Source organism: Mytilus californianus, unplaced genomic scaffold, assembly GCF_021869535.1.
Source record: "Mytilus californianus isolate M0D057914Y unplaced genomic scaffold, xbMytCali1.0.p SCAF_8, whole genome shotgun sequence".
Classification (NCBI taxonomy): Eukaryota; Metazoa; Mollusca; class Bivalvia; order Mytilida; family Mytilidae; genus Mytilus; species Mytilus californianus.
The window spans coordinates 92,076,496-92,097,567 of record NW_026262734.1 but is presented as its reverse complement, the minus strand read 5'-3'; the positions used below and the strand labels follow the sequence as shown (position 1 = coordinate 92,097,567).

At 32.0% G+C, this 21,072-nt stretch overlaps 2 protein-coding genes across 5 annotated transcripts in view; both read left to right on the top strand.

Annotated features, from left to right (window-relative positions):
- LOC127712030 (ubiquitin-conjugating enzyme E2-17 kDa-like) overlaps nucleotides 1-21,072 on the top strand; it is a 38,655-nt gene that overhangs the window by 7,437 nt on the left and 10,146 nt on the right. For 2 of the 4 annotated variants that reach the window (XM_052218190.1, XM_052218189.1), the window contains exon 1: nucleotides 19,768-19,857. The exons of the other annotated variants lie outside the window; for them this stretch is intronic. In XM_052218190.1, coding sequence (XP_052074150.1) covers nucleotides 19,834-19,857 — 24 coding nt within the window. In that variant the 5' untranslated portion in view covers nucleotides 19,768-19,833. Of the gene's footprint in view, nucleotides 1-19,767; nucleotides 19,858-21,072 lie in introns of those variants that run through there. 4 annotated transcript variants of the gene reach the window in all.
- On the top strand, nucleotides 43-8,761 carry LOC127712900 (putative ubiquitin-conjugating enzyme E2 D2-like protein). The gene is made up of 5 exons (XM_052219498.1): nucleotides 43-66; nucleotides 2,730-2,793; nucleotides 3,554-3,585; nucleotides 7,505-7,582; nucleotides 8,594-8,761. The coding sequence occupies exons 1-5, from the start codon at nucleotides 43-45 to the stop codon at nucleotides 8,759-8,761; spliced, it is 366 nt and encodes a 121-aa protein (XP_052075458.1).

The following is a 21,072-nucleotide window of genomic DNA, read 5'->3' as shown; positions in this document are numbered from 1 at the left end:
CTTTTTGGGGTTATGACTTAGTTCTACCGGAAATTATTATAAATGGCAGAAAAAAGAATAAAAAGGGTAAGTCATTACATAAACAAAATGCCTTTTTTCATATCAGTCATTTTCATCTAAATACCAGCAAACAGACAAAACGTAAACTACAAAATAGACATCAACTTACAATTTCTTTGATCATGTACAATTTACATTACATTACATGTTTGTTTCATTTTAATACTTAATTGTGCTTTTTGTCCAGTCAAATTGCATTGACCGATTATCTATTTATAATAATTTGTCATATACACTGAGCGTATATCGCCTTGTGTTAAGGTTTATAATGTGTTTCCGTAGAGTGTTATGTATGACGTCAATTAGGAATACAGGTTCGTGGAATATTTTAATCGTCCGCTGCAAATTAAAAATTGATCGTCTTTATACCCCAGATATTTAATTTGGAACAGTTTATAAGGGACTTTCCGTTTTGAATTTTCCTTGGAGTTCGGTATTTTTGTTACTTTACTTTTTTGTAAAAGTTACGGTTTAAAGAAAACAACTAAACATTGTCTCAAAATATAAAATTTATGTATACACTGCTCGAAACGGGATCGAAATGCTCGGTTTAGCCTCACATTATACTTCTTCAAAGCCTTGTCCAACAATTTTTTTTTTTACTTCGACACAATCAAAGGTTATTCTATATAGAATCCGTATTGGCTTACAACAATCGCAGGAAGATCGAAAATAATATTTTATTACACAATAAAATGCAACATTAATGACATTTTATAAACAACATAGCGGCCAATGCTATAATAGAACATGCCGGTAAAATGTTTTACATTTCTAGTATCTCAAAATCAGAAATAGATAGGAAAATTAATACCAGGTGTAGTATTGATTATATTAATATATCTTCAACTTCGTTCTTAATTTTGTATTTTAAACTCTTTTGATTCGAGCGTCACTGATGAGTCTTATGTAGAAACGCGCTTTTGGCGTACAAATTTGAATCCTGGTATCTATGATGAGTTTATTGCTCAAAACATCAAAATCAACCTACTTCCCAATTTCACCAAAATCATTAGAAGATTGCTCCTTCAAGGAGTTACTGCCATTCGCTAACGATTTATAAAAAATGTTTGCGTATTGCTTATTATCTTAAAATCCTAATAGATAGACAGAGAATTGATACAGCGAAAAAGATAAAAGTTTTAAGATGTAGAAAAAAATCTTTTATGACCGAGACCTTTGAACGACTGCTTACATGAGTTATTGCCCTTGAATGACGAATTTGGACTTGTTTTCGAGTTAGTGCGCATAATCTCGAAAACTATAATGTATAGGTCGACACTCTATATATTAGTATATGAGGAACACAAGATCTTCAGAAATGCTACTTGATCAAAACCATTAGGCAAAAAGTAAGAAAAAACTCAACGGCCTGATTTATGACGAACTAAATATATAATAAACGATAAACAAATATATCAGATAGCAAGCAATGATAAACAATGAATTACAGTCTTCTTAATTGGGATAAGCACATTGAGAAATTGGCTGGTTTAAGCATGTTATTTTGTGAGTGCTCAACCCCCTAACCTTGGAATATGATGTAACAATTCAACAAAGGAACAAACAGAAGAAATTAATTGGAAACGGCTTGATAATAAGAACGGCACGATGCACAAAAAAATTAACATAAAGACAAAATGTACAAAATACGATTCTAAGAGCACTCGCATATATTGAAAGCTCCTTCAAATCTAATATCAGCTAATAAATACACCACTTTCTCTTAGATTAAAATATCAATCAGTACACATCCGACGGATTGAGTGTAAAGGCGTCATAAACAGTCAAAATAAGGCATGACCTTTTGCAATGCCAAAATATAAGTACATTATGTCGACAGGCAGTTTTAAAGATATGTATAGTAATATATCCAGATGGTTTTTTTTAGTTGTGAAATGCAAAATCAATGTAAGTACCGATAAAAACAACATGCAATGACCTTATTACGATGTTGGTAAATTTGCATCCTGTAATGATAAGTTTATTCAGAGATCAATAAGTTTTAATGAGTTGTATCTAATTTTACGGGCTTTCTAAACTATATTACCGTAAATATTAGCATGTGATTTCCCATTTTTAATAGGACTTGTACAGTTCAACCAAACTTTAAAACCAAATCTGTGCTATATGAAAGAATCTAGTAAAATGTTAAGTAATTTATGACAAAGAAATCCCTGACTTAATTTGCCAGTTATACATATATTACGCTCATTGAAATCTAAAGCGTTACTACAGACACAATCATAACGAACTAAGTGTGAGATATACACACCATTAGGAGGGCCAAAGGAACGTCATCGTCTGAATAAAGAAAATAAACAATGGGGAACAAATAATTATCTGTTGTGTCGAAAATGTTCGCTTTGCTTTTCTCGAATCTGAAATATTCAAATTTGGAAAAGGACAATCTTGCTTTTTATATTTATAGGTCCTAGAGTTTTGCCCTTAAATAACAATTTTGAGAAATTTTAGAGTTTGGCTTCTTATCTTGAATCCAATTATAGATATTTTTTTGACAATTGGATGATTCAGGCTGGTAGTTCGTATGCCTCTATTCTTTCCTTTTATGCCAATTAGGTTGTTTCTTTATTAATACAGTGTCTTTGATTGTTATCATCATTGATAGACTTGATTTGCATTACTTTGAGCTGCAATGTTTCTTCCAGGAACTTTCAGAGATTACTAGAGATCCTCCTCCAGGTTGTTCAGCGGGCCCAATAGGCGACGACTGTAAGTTTGAAACTGCATTTTCAATAGTTAATGACTTATATCATTCAGATGTCTTACTTATAGCCTATGTCTTAATGAAGGACTGTTATCAATCTAAAAAGGCATTGTTTCAAATTATTTCAGTATGGTTCGATATGGGAACTGTTTCACATGAAATGAAAGAATGTGTGGGGATATGGTCAATGAAACAGCAACTCATCGACACAAATAATAAAAAGGCACCTAGTGGGCAACCAAATTTCTTTAGGATCACTCACGACGTTCGTTGACACATGGTCGCAATTTATAATTAAAAAAAAAGCTACACTAAACCATGTAAACCTGGAGCTGATATGAAATAGTTCTGATAACTTATATCTGAGAAGGAAGTTGATAAATTTAACAGCATGATATTCAAGAGATAAATCATATTAAAATATGTAAAAAATGTAGCATGTAGATTTTTCTATATATATACATATCATATCAGTGAATTTTTTTGTTGTCTATCATTCTGAGTAGGTAGCAAATTTATAGTTCTGTCATAAATTCGCCCATTACAATGGATACGTAAGAATCATATTACAGAAAACCTATTAATAGAATCTGTATTGAATTAAAATGACATAAAGTTTGAAATAGTAGATTACTGTAAATTGAATGGATATCTTAAAGGAGAAAAGATATATTTAAACAATATGTTTAAAATGATTTTGTATATACACCAATGAGACATCAACCCAACAACAAAAATATCAAACCTTTATTTTGTATTTTTCAGTATTCAAATGGCAAGGAATGATAACGGGACCAGTGAGTACAGGCCAGGCTTTGTCATTAATAAGTTAAAATGTATTAAATCGTTATAGGAGTCGTTAATAAAGCTAAAGGAATGTTATTTGACGAATTTAGAAATGAAAAAAATTCAATATCAGTATTACTCGTTTAATGGTGCTGACGGGAGTTACAATGGCTATGTCGCGACGAGAATGGAAACCTATTTAATCATTGTTTAAAAAATTTAAATATGCAACACTTAACACGGTAGGTATAGTGTCCGGCAGAGATCGTGTTTTTTCGAGTGAATCGGTCCACTTTTTTCGAGTGTAGATCAGGTTTTTTCGAGTGATATTACATGCGATCAGATCAATTTACTGCTATTTCGCCTATATAATAGTTTTATTCATGACTGTTCATCTTATTCTGAATACTAAACATGTTTTGAGCACAAACGATGCACAATTTCCATGTAGTTCACTAATAATTCAGTGTTTTATATTGTACGTGTTTTTTCGAGAGCAACATTTAAAACGTCCGGGTTTTTAAACCAATGGTCTGGGTTTTTCTTAGAAAATGTGAATAAGAAAGAAGGCATTCTTGGGCTTAAACTCTACCTATTTCTAGTCTGTAACTGTAATTTAGCGAAGGGCAACATTATATATTCCTAGTAAGTAACAAAACATATTACTATGTTGATCAAATTTAACCCTTTTCAATTTTATGATAATTTTCTGTTCTGATAACATTTAACTATAACGTTGCAGTACTAACATATATTAGAAATTACTGGGTTCTTTGTAAAACTGTCTTTAGAACCGAGAACAGGGGACTCATAGTCTTTTCAATATCATTTCATGCTACAATATTTTTTACAGTAAATAATTGTTTATGATTTATATATATTACATTGGCGAAACCTTGCGTTTTAAAAATAGATTAAGAAAACAAAGAGGGACAGAAGTTATAAATTCAGTAAAATGCAGTTTACCACATATATTATACTAAGAGTGGCCTGGGACCAGCCAAGTCACTATAAGCTTTTATATGATTCTTTTGAAAGAATTGTAAAAACTAGAATAGAGATCCATTTTTGAAGCACTGCTAAAAAGTTAAATCACAAAAATACTGAACTCCGAGGAAAATTCAAAACGGAAAGTCCCTAATCAAATGGCAAAATCAAAAGCACAAAAACAAAGCTAAGTGATGGAAAGGAAGCTATCGTGGGGTTTTATTGCTGTGTAACCAAGTATAACATACGCTTGGTCATACTCCTCATCAAAGTAGAAGCATTTGAAAATTGTTTTTGTTTTCCATTCATAGAACGATAAAACAAATTATCATCAAGACAAATAGTAAATGAAACATTTAGGATGTATTTTCTGTAAAAAAAAATACACATACCCGCTTATCACACACAATGTACGTTCGTCTCAATCCAACATTGTACTGCTTGATACTTTATTCTGGGAAACCATTATTTATTTATTAGTTGTAACAGGCTTTGAACTAGCTTTCAGTAACCGCGATTATTCTTATATCGATACTTTGGATTTATTGTTTTTATGTTAGTTGGTTTGTTTGTGCTTCATACCGATTTTTTGAGTAAATAAAAGCAACAGTAGTATTCCGCTGTTCAATAGTCATAATTCTATTAAGCAAAAATAATCCAGGTAACAAACTAAAACCAAGGGAAACACATCGACTATAAGAGGAAAACAACAGAACAACAGAAACACTGAAGTACAACAAAAGCAAACGCCAACATACAAAGAAACGGACTGTGGATAACAACTGCCTTATTCCTGACTTGGTACAGGACATTTTAAGACAAAATGGTGGGTTGAACCTGGTTTAATTGCTTGCCAAACCTCCCGCTTATATGGCAATGTTAAAAATACCACTAAAATGACAACACTACGTGACAGGAATACAGTACAAACAAACGCAAGAACACTCAGCACAGAGAAATATATAAATAAATAATATAATAGTACAATACAACATGTAAACCGCAGAATAACAACGGACAACTCGCATAAATTTTTGACAGCACACCAGGATACCACAAACGAAACATAAACTGCGCGTCACATGAATGGTCATTTGTAACTGATTTTTACAGTTAGTTCTTATTTTGTGCTGTAACACCACTGTCCAACGTTAGGGGGTGTTAGGGCTTGCAAACACGTTTAGCTCCGCCACAATCTTTATATGTCTGTCCCAAGCCAAGAGCCTGTAAGTCAGTGGTTGTCGTTGGTTCACGGTGACCTATATCTACTTTTATCTTCGTCATTTGAACTCTTGTGGATGGTTGTCTCATTGACATTCATATTACATCTCATTTTCTTTATATATATGTATGTGATCACATTAATATTGTTAACAACACGAATATCTACTGTATGATATGCATATTTGGTTGAATCGACATCGACATACATATGTTTGGATCGATACAACAGGTGTACCTCGGCGTTGACTTGTTGGATAGTTTCACCATATTAACATGGGCTTGCACATGTTTGATCTATCCAAATATACCAATACCGGTGTCCATGCAATAAATAAGATGCGGCAAACAATACTATATACAAATATACGATGCTTTTTACGAATGTACGTGTTACGTACTACGGTATCATCAAACTGGTTAAATGCATTGGTTTTGTGCTTTGAAAAGTACTTTATTTAAATCTTTTCATTGCTTTTTAAACGTAATCGCAGTGACATATAACATTTTGTTAAATCACTCGATTAAACCTGGACCGCACTAAAAAAAAAACGGGCTGCTCTCTAAAAAACACAGACATATAAAAATAAATGTATTCTAAAAATGTCCTTTTCATGCAAAAACAAGAATTTTTGTAAAGTGTCTATATCAAAGGATATATAGATTCCAAATATGCATTGCCTATGACATTTGTATTAGTACTTGTATGAAAATAGCTTGAATCTATGTTTTGGAATTAAAGCAAATGCAAAGCTAAATTAAACTTTTAGAACACAAAATAATGTACGAGTGATGATTTTTTTTATCACCAATACTAACTTACCTAATATGATCTTGTATAGTAAGTTTAAGCATCTATTTCACGTCTTACAAAAAAAAAAGATTTCTGTTTGTTTACATTTTTTATCATATTCACTCGAAAAACGTGGTCACACTCGAAAAAAAACACGATCCCAGCCGGTAACTATACCTACCGCGCTTAATATCTAAAGGGGCATTAGATGTCAAATTTATGTTCACCGATTTGACTCAAATTCTCAAATTTGATTTATAACATACTAAAACTTATATCCAAATTACAAAAAGGCTAAAAATAAACAATTAACAATGCATGAACTCGATAATATATATATCAACATTTCCTGTGTAGACGTCATCTAATTAACCATCGAGAAGACCTCCGAAGACTGTCGACTTTCATTTATCCCGATATAAACATAATTATCAATATAAATAGATAGAAACCACGTGCATTTGGATTTTTCTGGGTCTGTTTGATTTCATATTGTAGGTTAAAAAGTAGTTTTTACCTGTATAAGAATGATATTTTGTAGATCGAATCAGTCAACCAAGTGGTTCATCTTTGTTTCACTTTCAATATGGATATTCTTTTCTTTTTAATAGCTGAATACATGCGTAACCCATCTCCAGCTAATAGGATAAATTGAAGGTCACATGAAAACGGATATTTAATGAGGTCGAATTTTTTGCTTGCAAGTGAATAATTCATCAGCAATGATTCGTAGCTTATTGTGTCAAAACTGAACCAAATTTGCTGCTAGAAGCGAATTACCATTGCACTATTTCATTTTCATTAATGATTGAACAAAAAAAAATCAATTTAAACTTTTTTTATATCTCGTAGCTAATGCCCCTTTGATATAATTGTACAGATTGAACAATACTGATAATACATTTACTATATAAATTGTGTCGTTACAGGATGACAGTCCTTACGCTGGAGGAGTGTTCTTCTTGCGAATAACGTTTCCCACTACTTACCCCTTTAACCCCCCAAAGGTAAGTCTATTTATTCTAATATTATTGTCTTGTAGATACCCTCCTAGCTTATCAAAGAATTCGCAAAGGAGTAGGTCCGGTAAGGGTCGATTTTGGCCTCAAAATTCAGGTTCATCTGATGAATGATTTTGGACACTTTTTAAACACTTAAGTGTCTACTTCAGTCGATTCAATTAGTTTATGTGAAAGATTTGAACTGATTTAGTCATTAAAGATGCTCAAATTCAAGCTTAAACATGAAAAATCTATCAAATTTGCCATAATATGTCACTTTTCAGATGTTTTTTTGTCAAAAATGAAAGTGGCCGCATCCGTGTTCATTCTCAACCTTTATATATGTTATGTATTATCATCAAATACAACTTATATTTAGATATTAAGAATGAACACAAATGCGGCCACTTCCATTTCTGACGGAAACCGTCTAAAAATTAACCAAAATGCTAAAATTTCGAAGATTTCAGTAATTTAGCATGACTTAATGATGCTAGTACCCGATACATGTGCATTGTATTGTCAAAAACAGCCCATATTTATGTAACAGAAGTATTCTTCTTTCCAATAAATAGCTAAAAATTACGTTTTAACAATTTTGTAAAACTGCTATATTTTGGGGCCAAAAAGGGGTCTTACTGGGCCTACTCCTTTAAGTTATATAAAAGGTAAAGAAAATACATAATTAAGTAGCAATTAAAGAGACATCATCTCTGAATTATGGCTTTCACTCAAATGCAAAAGTTTTATTGTCAAAATAAAGTGGGTTGGGAGGGAACTAAAACCATATACACTTAGTTGTAACAGGTGAATTATATTACATATGCGTCTTGATGTTACGTATAACAAATAGGTTAAGACGCAAGGCATCACAACTAGGATAATCATCTTCTAAATTAGTTGAAACAATTAAAACTGTGAGTTATTGCTCCGTACTGTGATAATTAACGAAGATATGCCAAGTTGTGTTTTGGTAGTATTTCTTAAATTGATCTAATACATGTTTTATTATTTCAGGTAGAATTTACCACAAAGATTTATCATCCAAATATTGAGCGGAACTCAGGAGAAATATATTCAACCATATTTTATTCAGATTGGTTTGTAGGTTACATTATATCAAAATGTAAGATGATGGTAAAGTTTCTGCATGTGGCATTAGTCCAACATCTTTTCAAATTTTAACAACACGTTACATACAGATAGCTGACAATACAAATTGGTCAAACCGGTTTCGTAAACAAAATACATTTACTATTTGCTGATAGAATTTAATAATATTTTACAACTGTAATACTGAATGGACAAAATTAAAGAGAGGCGAAAGATACCAAAGGGACATTCAAACTCACAAGTCGATAATAAACTGACAACGCCATGACAAAAAAAAAGAAAAAGACCAAAAGATAAAAACAACAATTTACAAAACACAACAAATAAAAACTAAAGACTGAGCAACACGAACCCCACTAAAAACCGGTTGTGATCTCAGGTGCTCAGGAAGGATAAGAAGATCCTACTTCACCTGTGGCACCCGTCGTGTTGCTCATGTAAGAACAAATCCGGTGATATGTCTAATTCGGTAGGTCACATTCGGGGAAAACAGGACGGAATTGTGGTTACGACAATTGGAACATATCCGTCGTCAACTCGAGATGGCGTCCGTAAGATTTTCGAAGGGATGATTTCAACTTCAGCACATGGAACTCTTGGTTTAATAGCCTTCTTATTAGCAGCAATCCTCATTTTATGAGATCATGGTAGAAAATGCAAGCTCCGAAATACTAGTACCGTAACATATGGTCCATATCCAGGATCAAACATGTTAAAACAAAGATGTCCAGGGGGATAAACCTAACAATAGAAAGTCATATCATAACACTATAAAATATATTACTGTACACCATAAAGTAATAATTTAATGATTATCTAAAAGAGAGATTTGGTACAGAAATACAAACAAATTTAAATAGACATTAACTGTCAAATTTATGTTCACCGATTTGACCCAAATTCTCATATTTTATTTATAACATATTAAAACGAATATCCAAATTATAAAAAGTCCAAATGAAACAATTAACAATGCATTTGCTCGCTATAATGCATCAGCATTTTGTACGTTTTTTTTAGACCATACGCCATCCAATATTCCACCGAGATTACCTTCGAAGACCTTCGATAACCCGATATAAAAGTAAATATAAATAGATAGCGAGGATGTGCAATCGGATTTTTCTGTTTTTTTTTTTTCATTTCATGTTATAGGTAGAAAATATATTTATAACATCGTTTTATCTGTATAAGAATGATTTGTGTATCCCAGGTCAGTCAACGAAATGGTTATTCCTGGTGGAACTTTGTTTCACTTTTCAATATTGACATACTTTTCTTTTTAATTACATCCCAACTCCTTTGTTCTAACAGGGGTGATCTGAGTCGGATCACCCCTACCAGATCACTCTACCTTGAGTTTCTTTGTTCTGCAGGCTTTCTTTTGTTCTGTAATATTTTGGCGGGAATGTCGAACACACAATGAAACTTAGAAATAATTAAGCGGAATAAAGACTTTCAAAATTATGTAGAAAAAATCCATTAAATTTCCAGTGTCTAAGCGGAGAATCGAACTCAAGACCTTTAACATATGAAGCCACGATTCATACTCCTACACCAGGACGACTGGATACAAACTCACTGTTAATTTAACATATTTAAACGTTGTATCCGGGGCTCATAAAGGGTATATATTATAAGTATATTATAATTATTGTATGGCATTCTGAAATAAATGTTTTTTCATATAGGCTAGAAGAGTTGGGATGTAAAATAGTTATCCCATTCGGACTTGGTGTGTCAGTGTAAGATCACCCTCCGGCTGTCGGAATGATCTGACACTGACACACCGCGTCCTCATGGGATACCTATTACTGAATGAGCAACATGATAAAGATATGCGAACCTATCTGCACTAAATGTCTAATTTAAAGATTGCATGGATACGGATTCAAATGAGTTGAATTATTGACTTGCTAGTCAATGATACACCACTGATATTCTTTCGCTTATTTTGACGAAAATGAACCAAATTGACTGCTAATTGCGAAATGGTATTTCTTTATTCTGCCTTTATAAATGTTTGAAACAAAAACAAAAATCAAAATTTATTTTCCAATTCTTATCCAATTCCCCTATTTAGAACAGACGATAAAGTTTCGATACACCGCGATGAAAAGTACAATTGATAACTCTTTATCTGTTTTAACGATTTGCTGGTGACTGCACTTTTCGTCCGTGTGAATGAATATTGTTCGTAGTTGATTGGCTGGAGTTCAGTGTATACGATACTGTATTGCTGTATAATATATCAGGCCGAACAATTATCACTTTTATATTTTTTCAATTGAAAGAGGTACACGATTTTGCTAATTCATTAACAAAACATTACCGTAACGGGTAAACAATCTCAGTTTTCCACGTTAATTTTATCCCTATATCTTTTGATTAAATAACTAACCCACATTAAAATATCTTATCTAGTTTGTATATGGAAAAAAAAACTCATCTTCTTAGTCGCTGGAATGGGGAGCTGTGGAGAACATGTATTGTACTATTTACAAGGTCACACGTACAAATGTAATATCTATGGGCAAGTGTTAGGGTGGTCGATATCTACTTCATATATCACTTAATCCTCACATGTGTGGCAGCTACAGTAATAGTAGGGTCGAACTACGAACTATGTAAAAGAGTGTGTACGTTTCTCCCATGACATTTCATCACTATATGTAATTACAATTTTAGGGCTTTTTTCGATCAGTTATGTCCTAACAAAAACGTCACACGAATTATATGAAGAAAAATACCTTTCCGTAGCTGATCGATGTGAATTGATTCTGACTTTAGTTACTTACATTATTTCATTTTTTAACAATATATGTATTACATCTTTTTAACATACATTCATGTCAACCAACTGTGCTACTCTTTTTGTCGACTCGTTCCTTAATACGTATGTGAGACTTCATAGGCATTCTTAAAATAATAACGTCTCAAAATGTTCTTCAATCATTTTCTGGTTGGCTTGATGTCTAATTGACGGTTGTCGAATATCTGTATCGTAGATGGCCACTAATATGTTCCTATTGTGGAGGTCATAGTCGCGCTTTCTTTTCCTTGGTGGTTATATTACCGAATACAAGTTTTCACCGAATTATATCTTGCTGTTAGATAGGAAACCGATGAGAAGATAGTAAATAGAGGAGGACCCTTAGTTCACCAGTAGGTTTTTTATTAATGTGATTGCTTTAGTTTAAGTTTTCAGAGCTGTATATTTTCCTTAATTTTCAATTGTCTGTGTTGTTTCTTCTGGTAAAAGTATTATCTACCATGTGTCCTGGTTTCCTTGTAAGCATTGCAATCTTTCAAATTCGGTAAGAATGTACTGTGACGATGCTATAGAAGTATGGGGATATCACAGAGTGAACAGATTTGACTCGTCAACTGTTTGTCTGTTTTTCGACTTAAGGTCTCTCTCTCTCTCTCTCTCTCTCTCTCTCTCTCTCTCTCTCTCTCTTTTTATGGTCGATTTCATTTTTTATTTCAGTATTACTGATTATAACAGCGTTATTAACTTCTCCACAACTCGATGTTATATTAAACCGAGAAGCTGCACATTTATATGAAACAGACAGGAAAACTTTCAATGAAACAGCGGCGGAATGGACTCGAAAATATGCCATGTAAAATGGTCAACACATATGTTATATAAATCGTTTTCCTTTAATTTTGTATTACGAAACATGGACATATCTTACTTTTCGTATAACACTTTTTACACGTTATGAATTTTCTGTATCACGAGAGGAATATATTTATTTTTTGTTAAATTTTTAATCAGTATATTTGCTTGTTTGTTGTGATGAAATAACTATTACATGCATATAAAATATATGTTTCAACAAAAGTTTGTCTGATTCTTTATCCTTGTCTGTCGATGGACTTGAATAACTTTTATTTCCTCTAGCCTTCTTCTAGTATTAATAGTGTATGCATTGTTTAAGAGTTATCATAGACAGACGAAATGGTTTGATAAGTAGTTTTAAATTATTACAACATAATCATGATAATGGTGAAGTATGTTTCCAACAACTTACATAATTTTTTTAATCATTTTGAATTCTGATAATGACATGATTTTCATAAAAGTATCAGCTTGTCAAAGTGTTGTAATGAATTGATTAAAACAGAGGCAAAAGATACCAAAGGGACATAAAATCTGATAAGTCGAAAATAAACCGACAATGCCTTGGCTAAAAAAGAAAAAGACCAACAGACAAACAAAAGTATACATACAAAACACAACATAGAAAACTAAAGACTGAGCAACACGAACCCCACCAAAAACTGGGGGTGATCTCAGGTGTTCCGGCATTAAAATTGCTCTTTTACATGAAATAATAGGGATGTGAAGTATACGACAATGAGACAGTAAGCCAACCACAAAAATAACTAAAAGTCATCTTTAGAGGTCACCGTATATTCTTTAAACATAGACAGATGTCTACACAATACATCAAGCATAATGTCCATAACAGTTTTTAAAAAGTATACAAAACAAAGAGCTGCCATTTACCTACAATTCTCAAAATTTTATACTTTTTGTGTTATCAATATGTGCTGATAACTATTAAATGTTATCCTTCCGATGTGAAGGCTTTTCTTGATTTTGTTTTGAACTCCTTAACTGTGTTTGGTTCGATGCTGGTCAAAATTAGATTTTTTTCGAATATAAGTAACTAATATTTTGTTCGAGTGTCTTTGCCAAAAAACAAATTTTAGACCAAGAATACTAACGAAACTTTAATATTTGCTTGATATCTTGTCCACGGTATTGACACACACAGATAGACGACTTCTAACTACAATCTATGATAAACGTGATGAGTTCACAATGCCATCGTATTGCGATTACATATTTCTTATCTGATACGATGTTGCGCTCGTGCATATTCACACTATACGGACTTCAATAACAAGGGCGTGCTCAATACACAAAAACTGCTCTGACAGAGTAAGAAAGACGAACGACTGAAATCGACAATACATAAGTTTCACGGTTAACATTACGAAGTAGTTGACCGATACGATGTGTATGTTGCTTAACTAATTAGCGACATGTTTTCAAAGTTTAAGATCTTGAGATACCAAAATAGTCATCTGACCTGTTATTAAACCGATTGTGTTCTTTTCCCCGATTTTGAAAAATTTGACTGAGCGTTGATTCGCATAGGGGATGGTGCATGCATAGCAGCGAAGGAAGCTTATCCCGTCGACGCACAATGTCTCGCTCATTTTGCAGTTTGTGTTTGTTACTTTGATTTGTATCTTTTTAGTCGATTTACGAGATTTGAACCACGGTACACTACTGTTGCCTAAATTTTTATATCGTTATATATAGAGAGAGAGAAAACAGGACTGCGTGTCTTAATTTTAAATCCACTGGTACGATGCCCTAAATGGTAAATGTTTCGTCCAGGAGGGTATCACCAGCTAAGTAGTAAAACCTTTTTTGAAAATTTCGTTTTCAGCACTTTTCAACTTTGCTATTTTTTTTCCTTTTCAAACTGTTCTGATTTAAACGTCACTGGTACGTCGAATGAAGACAAAACGCAAGTCTGATGTACTGATTATTCGCCAGGGACCATGTTAATGGAAGTATTCCAAGATATGTCCTAAGATAATCTTATGACTTGATTTTAGATCATGGCTGAGACATGTCTTGAATGTAAAACAAAGAAATCTTAGGATGGTCCTTCATACATCTTTTGCGTATCGATGAATATATGTAGAGAGATGTATACATCAAAAATCTATAATATTTAAAGTGTCCATGGATTTGATTTTGATTTTTTGTGTTTTAACACCACTTTTAAGCACCGCTTTTGGGCTATTTCGTGGCGGCCAGTTTTTATTGGTGGAGGAAGCCGGAGTGCCCGGAGAAAACCACCGACCTTCGATAGGAAAAAAAGTGTCCATGGAAAAGGGGGTAAATCTCATGTTTTTTTTATTCTTTCGCAAAATAAACTGTTACCGGAATAATATAATAAATTATAAAACTACTGTTAATAATAAAACAAAAAAAATACGAAAATAATATCAAATAAGAACAACAACACAATATCAAATAAGAACAACAACAAAATAGCAAATAAGAATCAAATTAAAATGTAGAGAAATTATAAGAGGCCGTAATTGTGTTTACATGTAAAAACAAAATCTATTATAACGTAACATAAACTCTTACAAGAATAACTATTCGATACATTATTTTGCTACTGTTTATAATAAAGAATGACAAAAAAAAATGTAAATTTCAAATCAAACAGCACATAAATTTGAGAATGGAAATGGGGAATGTGTCAAAGAGACAACAACCCGACCATAGAGCAGACAACAGCCGAAGGCCATCAATGGGTCTTCAGTGCAGCGAGAAACTCCCGCACCCGGAAGCGTCCTTCAGCTGGCCCCTAAACAAATATGTATACTAGTTCAGTGATAATGGACGTCATACTAAACTCCAAATTATACACAAGAAACTAAAATTAAAAATGATACAAGACTAACAAAGGCCAGAGGCTCCTGACTTGGGACAGGCGCAAAAATGCGGCGGGGTTAAACATGTTTTTGAGATCTCAACCCTCCCACTATACCTCTAGCAAATATAGAAAAAACAAACGTACAACAGTACGCACAGTAAAACTCAGTTTAAGAGAAGTCCGAGTCCGATGTCAGAATAGGAAACAAAAGAAAAAAAACAAAATAACAATAATACATAAATAACAACAGACTACTAGCAGTTACTGACATGCCAGCTCCAGACCTCAATTAAACTGATTGAAAGATTGTGTCTTCATCATATGAATATCAGGCACAATCCCTCCTGTTAGGGGTTTAGTATTATACCATCATAAAATATATGAGAAGAACATAACCCGTGTCATGCCAACAACTGGTTTTAGAATAAATATGTTTAATTCCGATGCAAAGACCCTATAAGTGCATCAATATTAAAGCCAAAATATGCAATCTTTAATGACCTGACAACAGTATCGTAACTATATCCCTTCTTAATAAGTCTGTTTAAAGGTTTTGTTAGCTTTTGAGGCGAATACTGACATTTTTGTGCTTTGTAAAGAATATTACAATAAAAGATTGGATGTGAAATACCCGAACGTATAAGATGTCTGCATGTTGAGTTATATTTACGAATGATGTCCTTATACCGATGATAAAATTTAGTAAATGTTTTGACTAGTTTATGATATCGAAAACCCTGGTGTAATATTTTTTCAGTAATACATAAATTTCTCTCGCTAAAATCTAATACGTTGTTACATACACGAGCGAATAGTACAAGTTGAGATATATAAACACCATAAGATGGTGACAAGGAAACGTCACCATCTAAAAATGGATAATCAACAATAGGAAATGAAAAATCATCTCTTTTATCATAAATTTTTGTATTAAGCTTCCCGTTAATGATATAGATATCAAGATCGAGGAAAGGACAGTGGTCATTGTTAGTATTAGCTTTATTTAAAGTAAGTTCAACAGGACAAATTTCTTTAGTATACATACTGAAGTCGTCATTATTGAGAGACATTTATATCATCCACGTATCTAAAAGTATTGTTCAGATGTTGTTTCAATGGGTCTTTGCTGATTTTAGTTATAAATTGTAACTCTTAACAATATAAAAACAGGTCCGCAATAAGTGGTGCACAGTTAGTCCCCATTGGAATTCCGATAACTTGACGATATACGGAATCTCCAAAGCGAACAAAAATGTTATCAAGTAAAAAATTCAAGGGCAGATATAGTATCAAAGCATGTCCAATTGACATAGCTAATTTGTTTGATGCTACTAAAAAATGACCTAAAAGAGTTTGAACATATGTATTCGCATTCCGACTTTTTAAATGCCCATTTAATTAGGTGTGTGAATTTTTTCTTAATAAGAATATGAGGCAAAGTGGTATATAGGGTAGAAAAATCAAAACTTTGAACAGATTCAAAATCACCAATATATGCATGCAATTTATCAAGTACTTCCAACGAGTTTTTGACACTCCAAAAGTAGTTAATTCCACTATTTTCAAAGGCCTTATTTGAACAATTTATTATCAGGTTTTTGATTGTACCAAGTGTACTAGTAAGTAGAATAGACAATTTAGTAGTGGAACAATGACTTGAAGACGAAATAAATCTATATTTGTAAGGTGATTTGTGTAGCTTCGGAAGCCAGTACATAGTTGGGACTTTCATTGTATTTGGTTCTGCTTGTAAAGAAGTAGCTAATAGTTTATGTTTGTTACAGATATCGTTTTCTGAAAATGAAGTCAGTTGGAATGTTGGTGAATTCGTGATTTCCTTTTGCAGAACCTCAATGTAAAATTTACGTCAAACTATAATGATACTATTAGCAGCTTTATCAGCCGGGACAAAAACAAATTCCTTGGCTAGTTCTTTTAGTTTATGTTTGATACGAGAAATAGGATTTTTATGGTTGTTGTTAAGAGTAAAATGTTCTTTAAAATGTTGTATACGTATATCAACTATCTTCATTACTGAATCAAAAAAAGAGTCCAAAGATTTTTTTGTCAGCTTTTTCCCGTTTTATCCATTTCAAACAGTAAGCACGAAGTGAGTCGTGGATGATATTACGACACTCATTCCAATTAATAATTGACGGGGGACGATATTTAGGTCCTTTAATGAGGAATGATTTTAACTCTCGGTCGCGAACGATGTTAAGGTCTCCTGTTATAACATGGGAAATGGGGCCATAAGTGTATTCGGAATTACTACAATTATAGAATAGAATAGAATAGAATTTTTATTAATCTAATCAAGAACCCATAAAGGGCATCATTTACAATATTAAGCACAATATGATTGGAAAAAAGAAAAACTAGATCCTAATATAATACTATCATATTATGGACAGGATCAGAGCCTAACACATCATGTGTCTTACATAACTATAACAATAATTTCATAATAATTAAATATTATTTTATATATTTTGTATCCACCTGGATCTTATTTCTAAACACTTAATTATATAATTGCCTAGGCACATAAGAGTTGGTAAATGCTCATTTGTGAACAGCCAGAAATATTTTTTATCCTTGGGTAATTCTTTAAAATTATTACAAAAACTGTTTACTTTATTCCATAAAAATTTTCTCTGTTCGTTATATAAAGGACAACTTACTGTGAAATGGGTCTCATCTTCAATAGAATTTGATCCATGTGATAGGCAGTGATGACATAGACGCTGACTTCTCTCTATGTATTTTTTACTATATCTATCTTTCTCAATTTTAAGATCATGTGCACTTATTCTCAATTTACATATAGCTCTTCTTATATTAAAATCTTTAATTGATAAATAAGCCTCCTTTACGAAGTCAGTCTTGAGGTTGAAATAATTTTCTAATTTACTATTACCTTGTGATAAGGTATCAGATCTTTTGACCACCCAAAAATGTTTTAAAACTGTTACAAAGTTTACATTTTACAAATTTAATTAATTTATTGAGCTTTGTATTCAAATTTTGTATATCAAGTGATTGAAGGACATATCTCATAGATGAATACCAACAATTAATGTTTCCTGCATCTAAAATTTTATTACAAACATAAGCATCATAAAGTAACCCATCGTCCAATTTGTTAAGCCTGTGTACATATTTTACCATAGATATAATGACAGAAAAATAAAGAGGAAATCTTGCAACCTCTGATAACACTGCCAAATTTGAGGCTTTTTTATTTACACCAAGAATATATTTTAGATATCTGAAATGTGATTTTTCCAAATAACCATTTATGTAAATTAATTCAAATAGATAATCACTTTTTTTCTTGCAAGCAGCAGAGTTAATCTTAAAGGTACCCCAGATTTCACTACAATATAATAAAATTGGTTTTATTGTGTGATCATATAAATGGATTGCAGTATCAATACTTGGATTACAAGCTGACATGGAAATTACATGACGGAAGTGTATTTTCACTGATATTTACATCTTTACAGACTTGGCTATAATTAAACACAAATTTTCGGGTAGATTTCTTGTAAATATAACAAATAAGAGGGAGTTCAGTATTATCAAAAAATCCAGGAATTTGTTCTTTAACAGAATGGTCGTTAAAAATACCGGCAATATTTACAAAACCTTTATTGGGGGCAGACATACTTTATTTTAATAAAATGTTTTTTATGATCTTCAGGGCGATCAATTTTGGGAAACAGTTTAGAATAACAATATGCCATTATAATTTGAACGATTTCAAACTTAGGACTGCAATATGAAATTGTGTTGCAATCCTCTAAAATTTTATTTAATTTATTTATAGGTAAAGAACAGAGCTTGGTTAATAGATAATGTCTGCCGTTGTTTTTTGAAATAGAAATTAGGTCCGAAATATTTGTATGGTTGCACATGTATTATTAGACGTTGTCAATTTTTCTTCGACCCCTTGGTATCTTCGTAATTTCTTATGTCTTTTTAATTTTTTTTTTTTTTTTTTTTTTTTTTTTTTTTTTTGTTATTGGAGAATTAAGTTTTAAAGGCAGATATTTTTATATTTCTGTTAAATGTGTACACAACTTGAAAAGACTAGGGAAGATTTAGAGCTTGGCATATTATATAGACACCTGTCTGTTGTCAACGACTACACGTGTTGCCCTCTACATGCTCTAGATGTCTTCTGTTCGTTCGGTTTTTTTTGTTTTTTTTTTTTGCATTTGGTTCTATCTTATTGACGCATACACTAATAAACTAAAAATAAATGCGTTTAATCCTTATTATATATATTCTTATATTTCGTTTTTTTCAACAATCGTCGGTTGCAAATAATGTTAACATGTTTGTATGTGCGTAAACAATACCGGAAGCTAGTGTAACCTTATGTGATCTTAAATTTTTAAATTATATATAAAGAATTATTTAGGTATAATGTAACAAATATTTCGTGGCCATTTGACCGCTAATGCACCGTTGAGGTTTGGTCTTTTACCAAAATACATATGTTCAATATTACTTCCAATTTGATTTACCTTGAAGTCATTAACTGACAAAATTATATATCTAATTCTAAAAATGACATCGGTGTTTCCCCGATCTTATTCTTTTTATGGACTACTATTTTGGGTCATGACTTAGTTCTTTGGAAATTTCATACAAATGGCGACAAAACGATTGAACAAGGTAAATATCAAATTACACAGTAAACGAAATCAAATTTTTATATCAGTATTTTTACAAGCTACAGAAAAAACCCAGAAAACTACAAAAAAACACGAACTTACAATTATTTTTAATCATGCATGTTATATATATAACACTATCTTATGAAATATATGGTATGTCTTGTATTTTCATTATTCTTGAGATGTATTATGTACTGTGTTATTTTGTTAACTTCATGTTTGCCATCAACGCCATTGAGGTATAACTGTGCACTTAATTTGAATCAGTAAAGATATAGTTTTATGAAATACAGTTAGATTCTTACTGGAAGTAAGTGCAGACGCTACTTAAATACCATATTTATATAACCCCAAAAATGGCACAGGTAAAGGAAATGTCTTTTTTCATTTGTTTTGTGGTTTGATTCATGAAAATCCCATTTTAACCAGGGAAGAAGAAAAAAATATAGACAATAAAAACACTTCCGTTATTGTTTAACCTTCGTAGTTTCCTATTATAAACTAGTTGACGGCAATAGCTAACTTGTTTAGTCGGTACAAAAACTAAATAACATGTATTAAGGATGTACTTAGGTCAGGTTTAGGAATTTTTGTCAGATGTTCGGACTCCTAGGTTTTTTTCCTAGGATACAGGGTAAAATATTTTGCCCCATAACACCCATTTTTCTTTTCATATAAGACTTCAATAGCTCATAAAAAGTCATTTACCAAACTTTAATCAGATTCTAGATTTCTTTTCTTTCGATTTGAGACCCAAATAATACCAATGTAAATATAAGGTAAAAGTCCGAGTCAGTCTTTTCCCGCCATTTTTAAAAAATTAAATATCTCGAAAAAAAGCTCCATAACCTATCAATATTTTAAGCTTATTTTGTTCCTCAACTAATGCTCTTCTGACTTATTGTATCAATTTTAAATTCTAGATTTTTTTAATTTCACCTAACTACATCCTTAAGGAGAAAATAAAGTTACATGACATTACTATTAAAATTATTCGTGTGTTTATGTCAACCATGTTTCATAAGTCAGGGTCTGGTGGGGGGTCCTTCAATTCTATATGCTTTAATTGTTTAGGTCATTTTTCATTATTCTTTATATTTTTTGCCCATTAATCTCTATTCTTAATATTTTAGCACTCCATTATTAAGGTCTTTCCTCTCCGTTAGGAAAGACCTTATTGTTTTTCTAATGTTTTTTTTTCTTTTTCTTTTTC

Excerpts from the sequence above, each read along its gene's own strand:
- LOC127712900 (XM_052219498.1), top strand. The coding sequence starts at position 43 with ATGGCAGAAAAAAGAATAAAAAGG. Across the intron at positions 67-2,729 it reads CAGAAAAAAGAATAAAAAGG|GAACTTTCAGAGATTACTAG; the intron begins GTAAGTCATTAC and ends TGTTTCTTCCAG. Across the intron at positions 2,794-3,553 it reads GGGCCCAATAGGCGACGACT|TATTCAAATGGCAAGGAATG; the intron begins GTAAGTTTGAAA and ends TGTATTTTTCAG.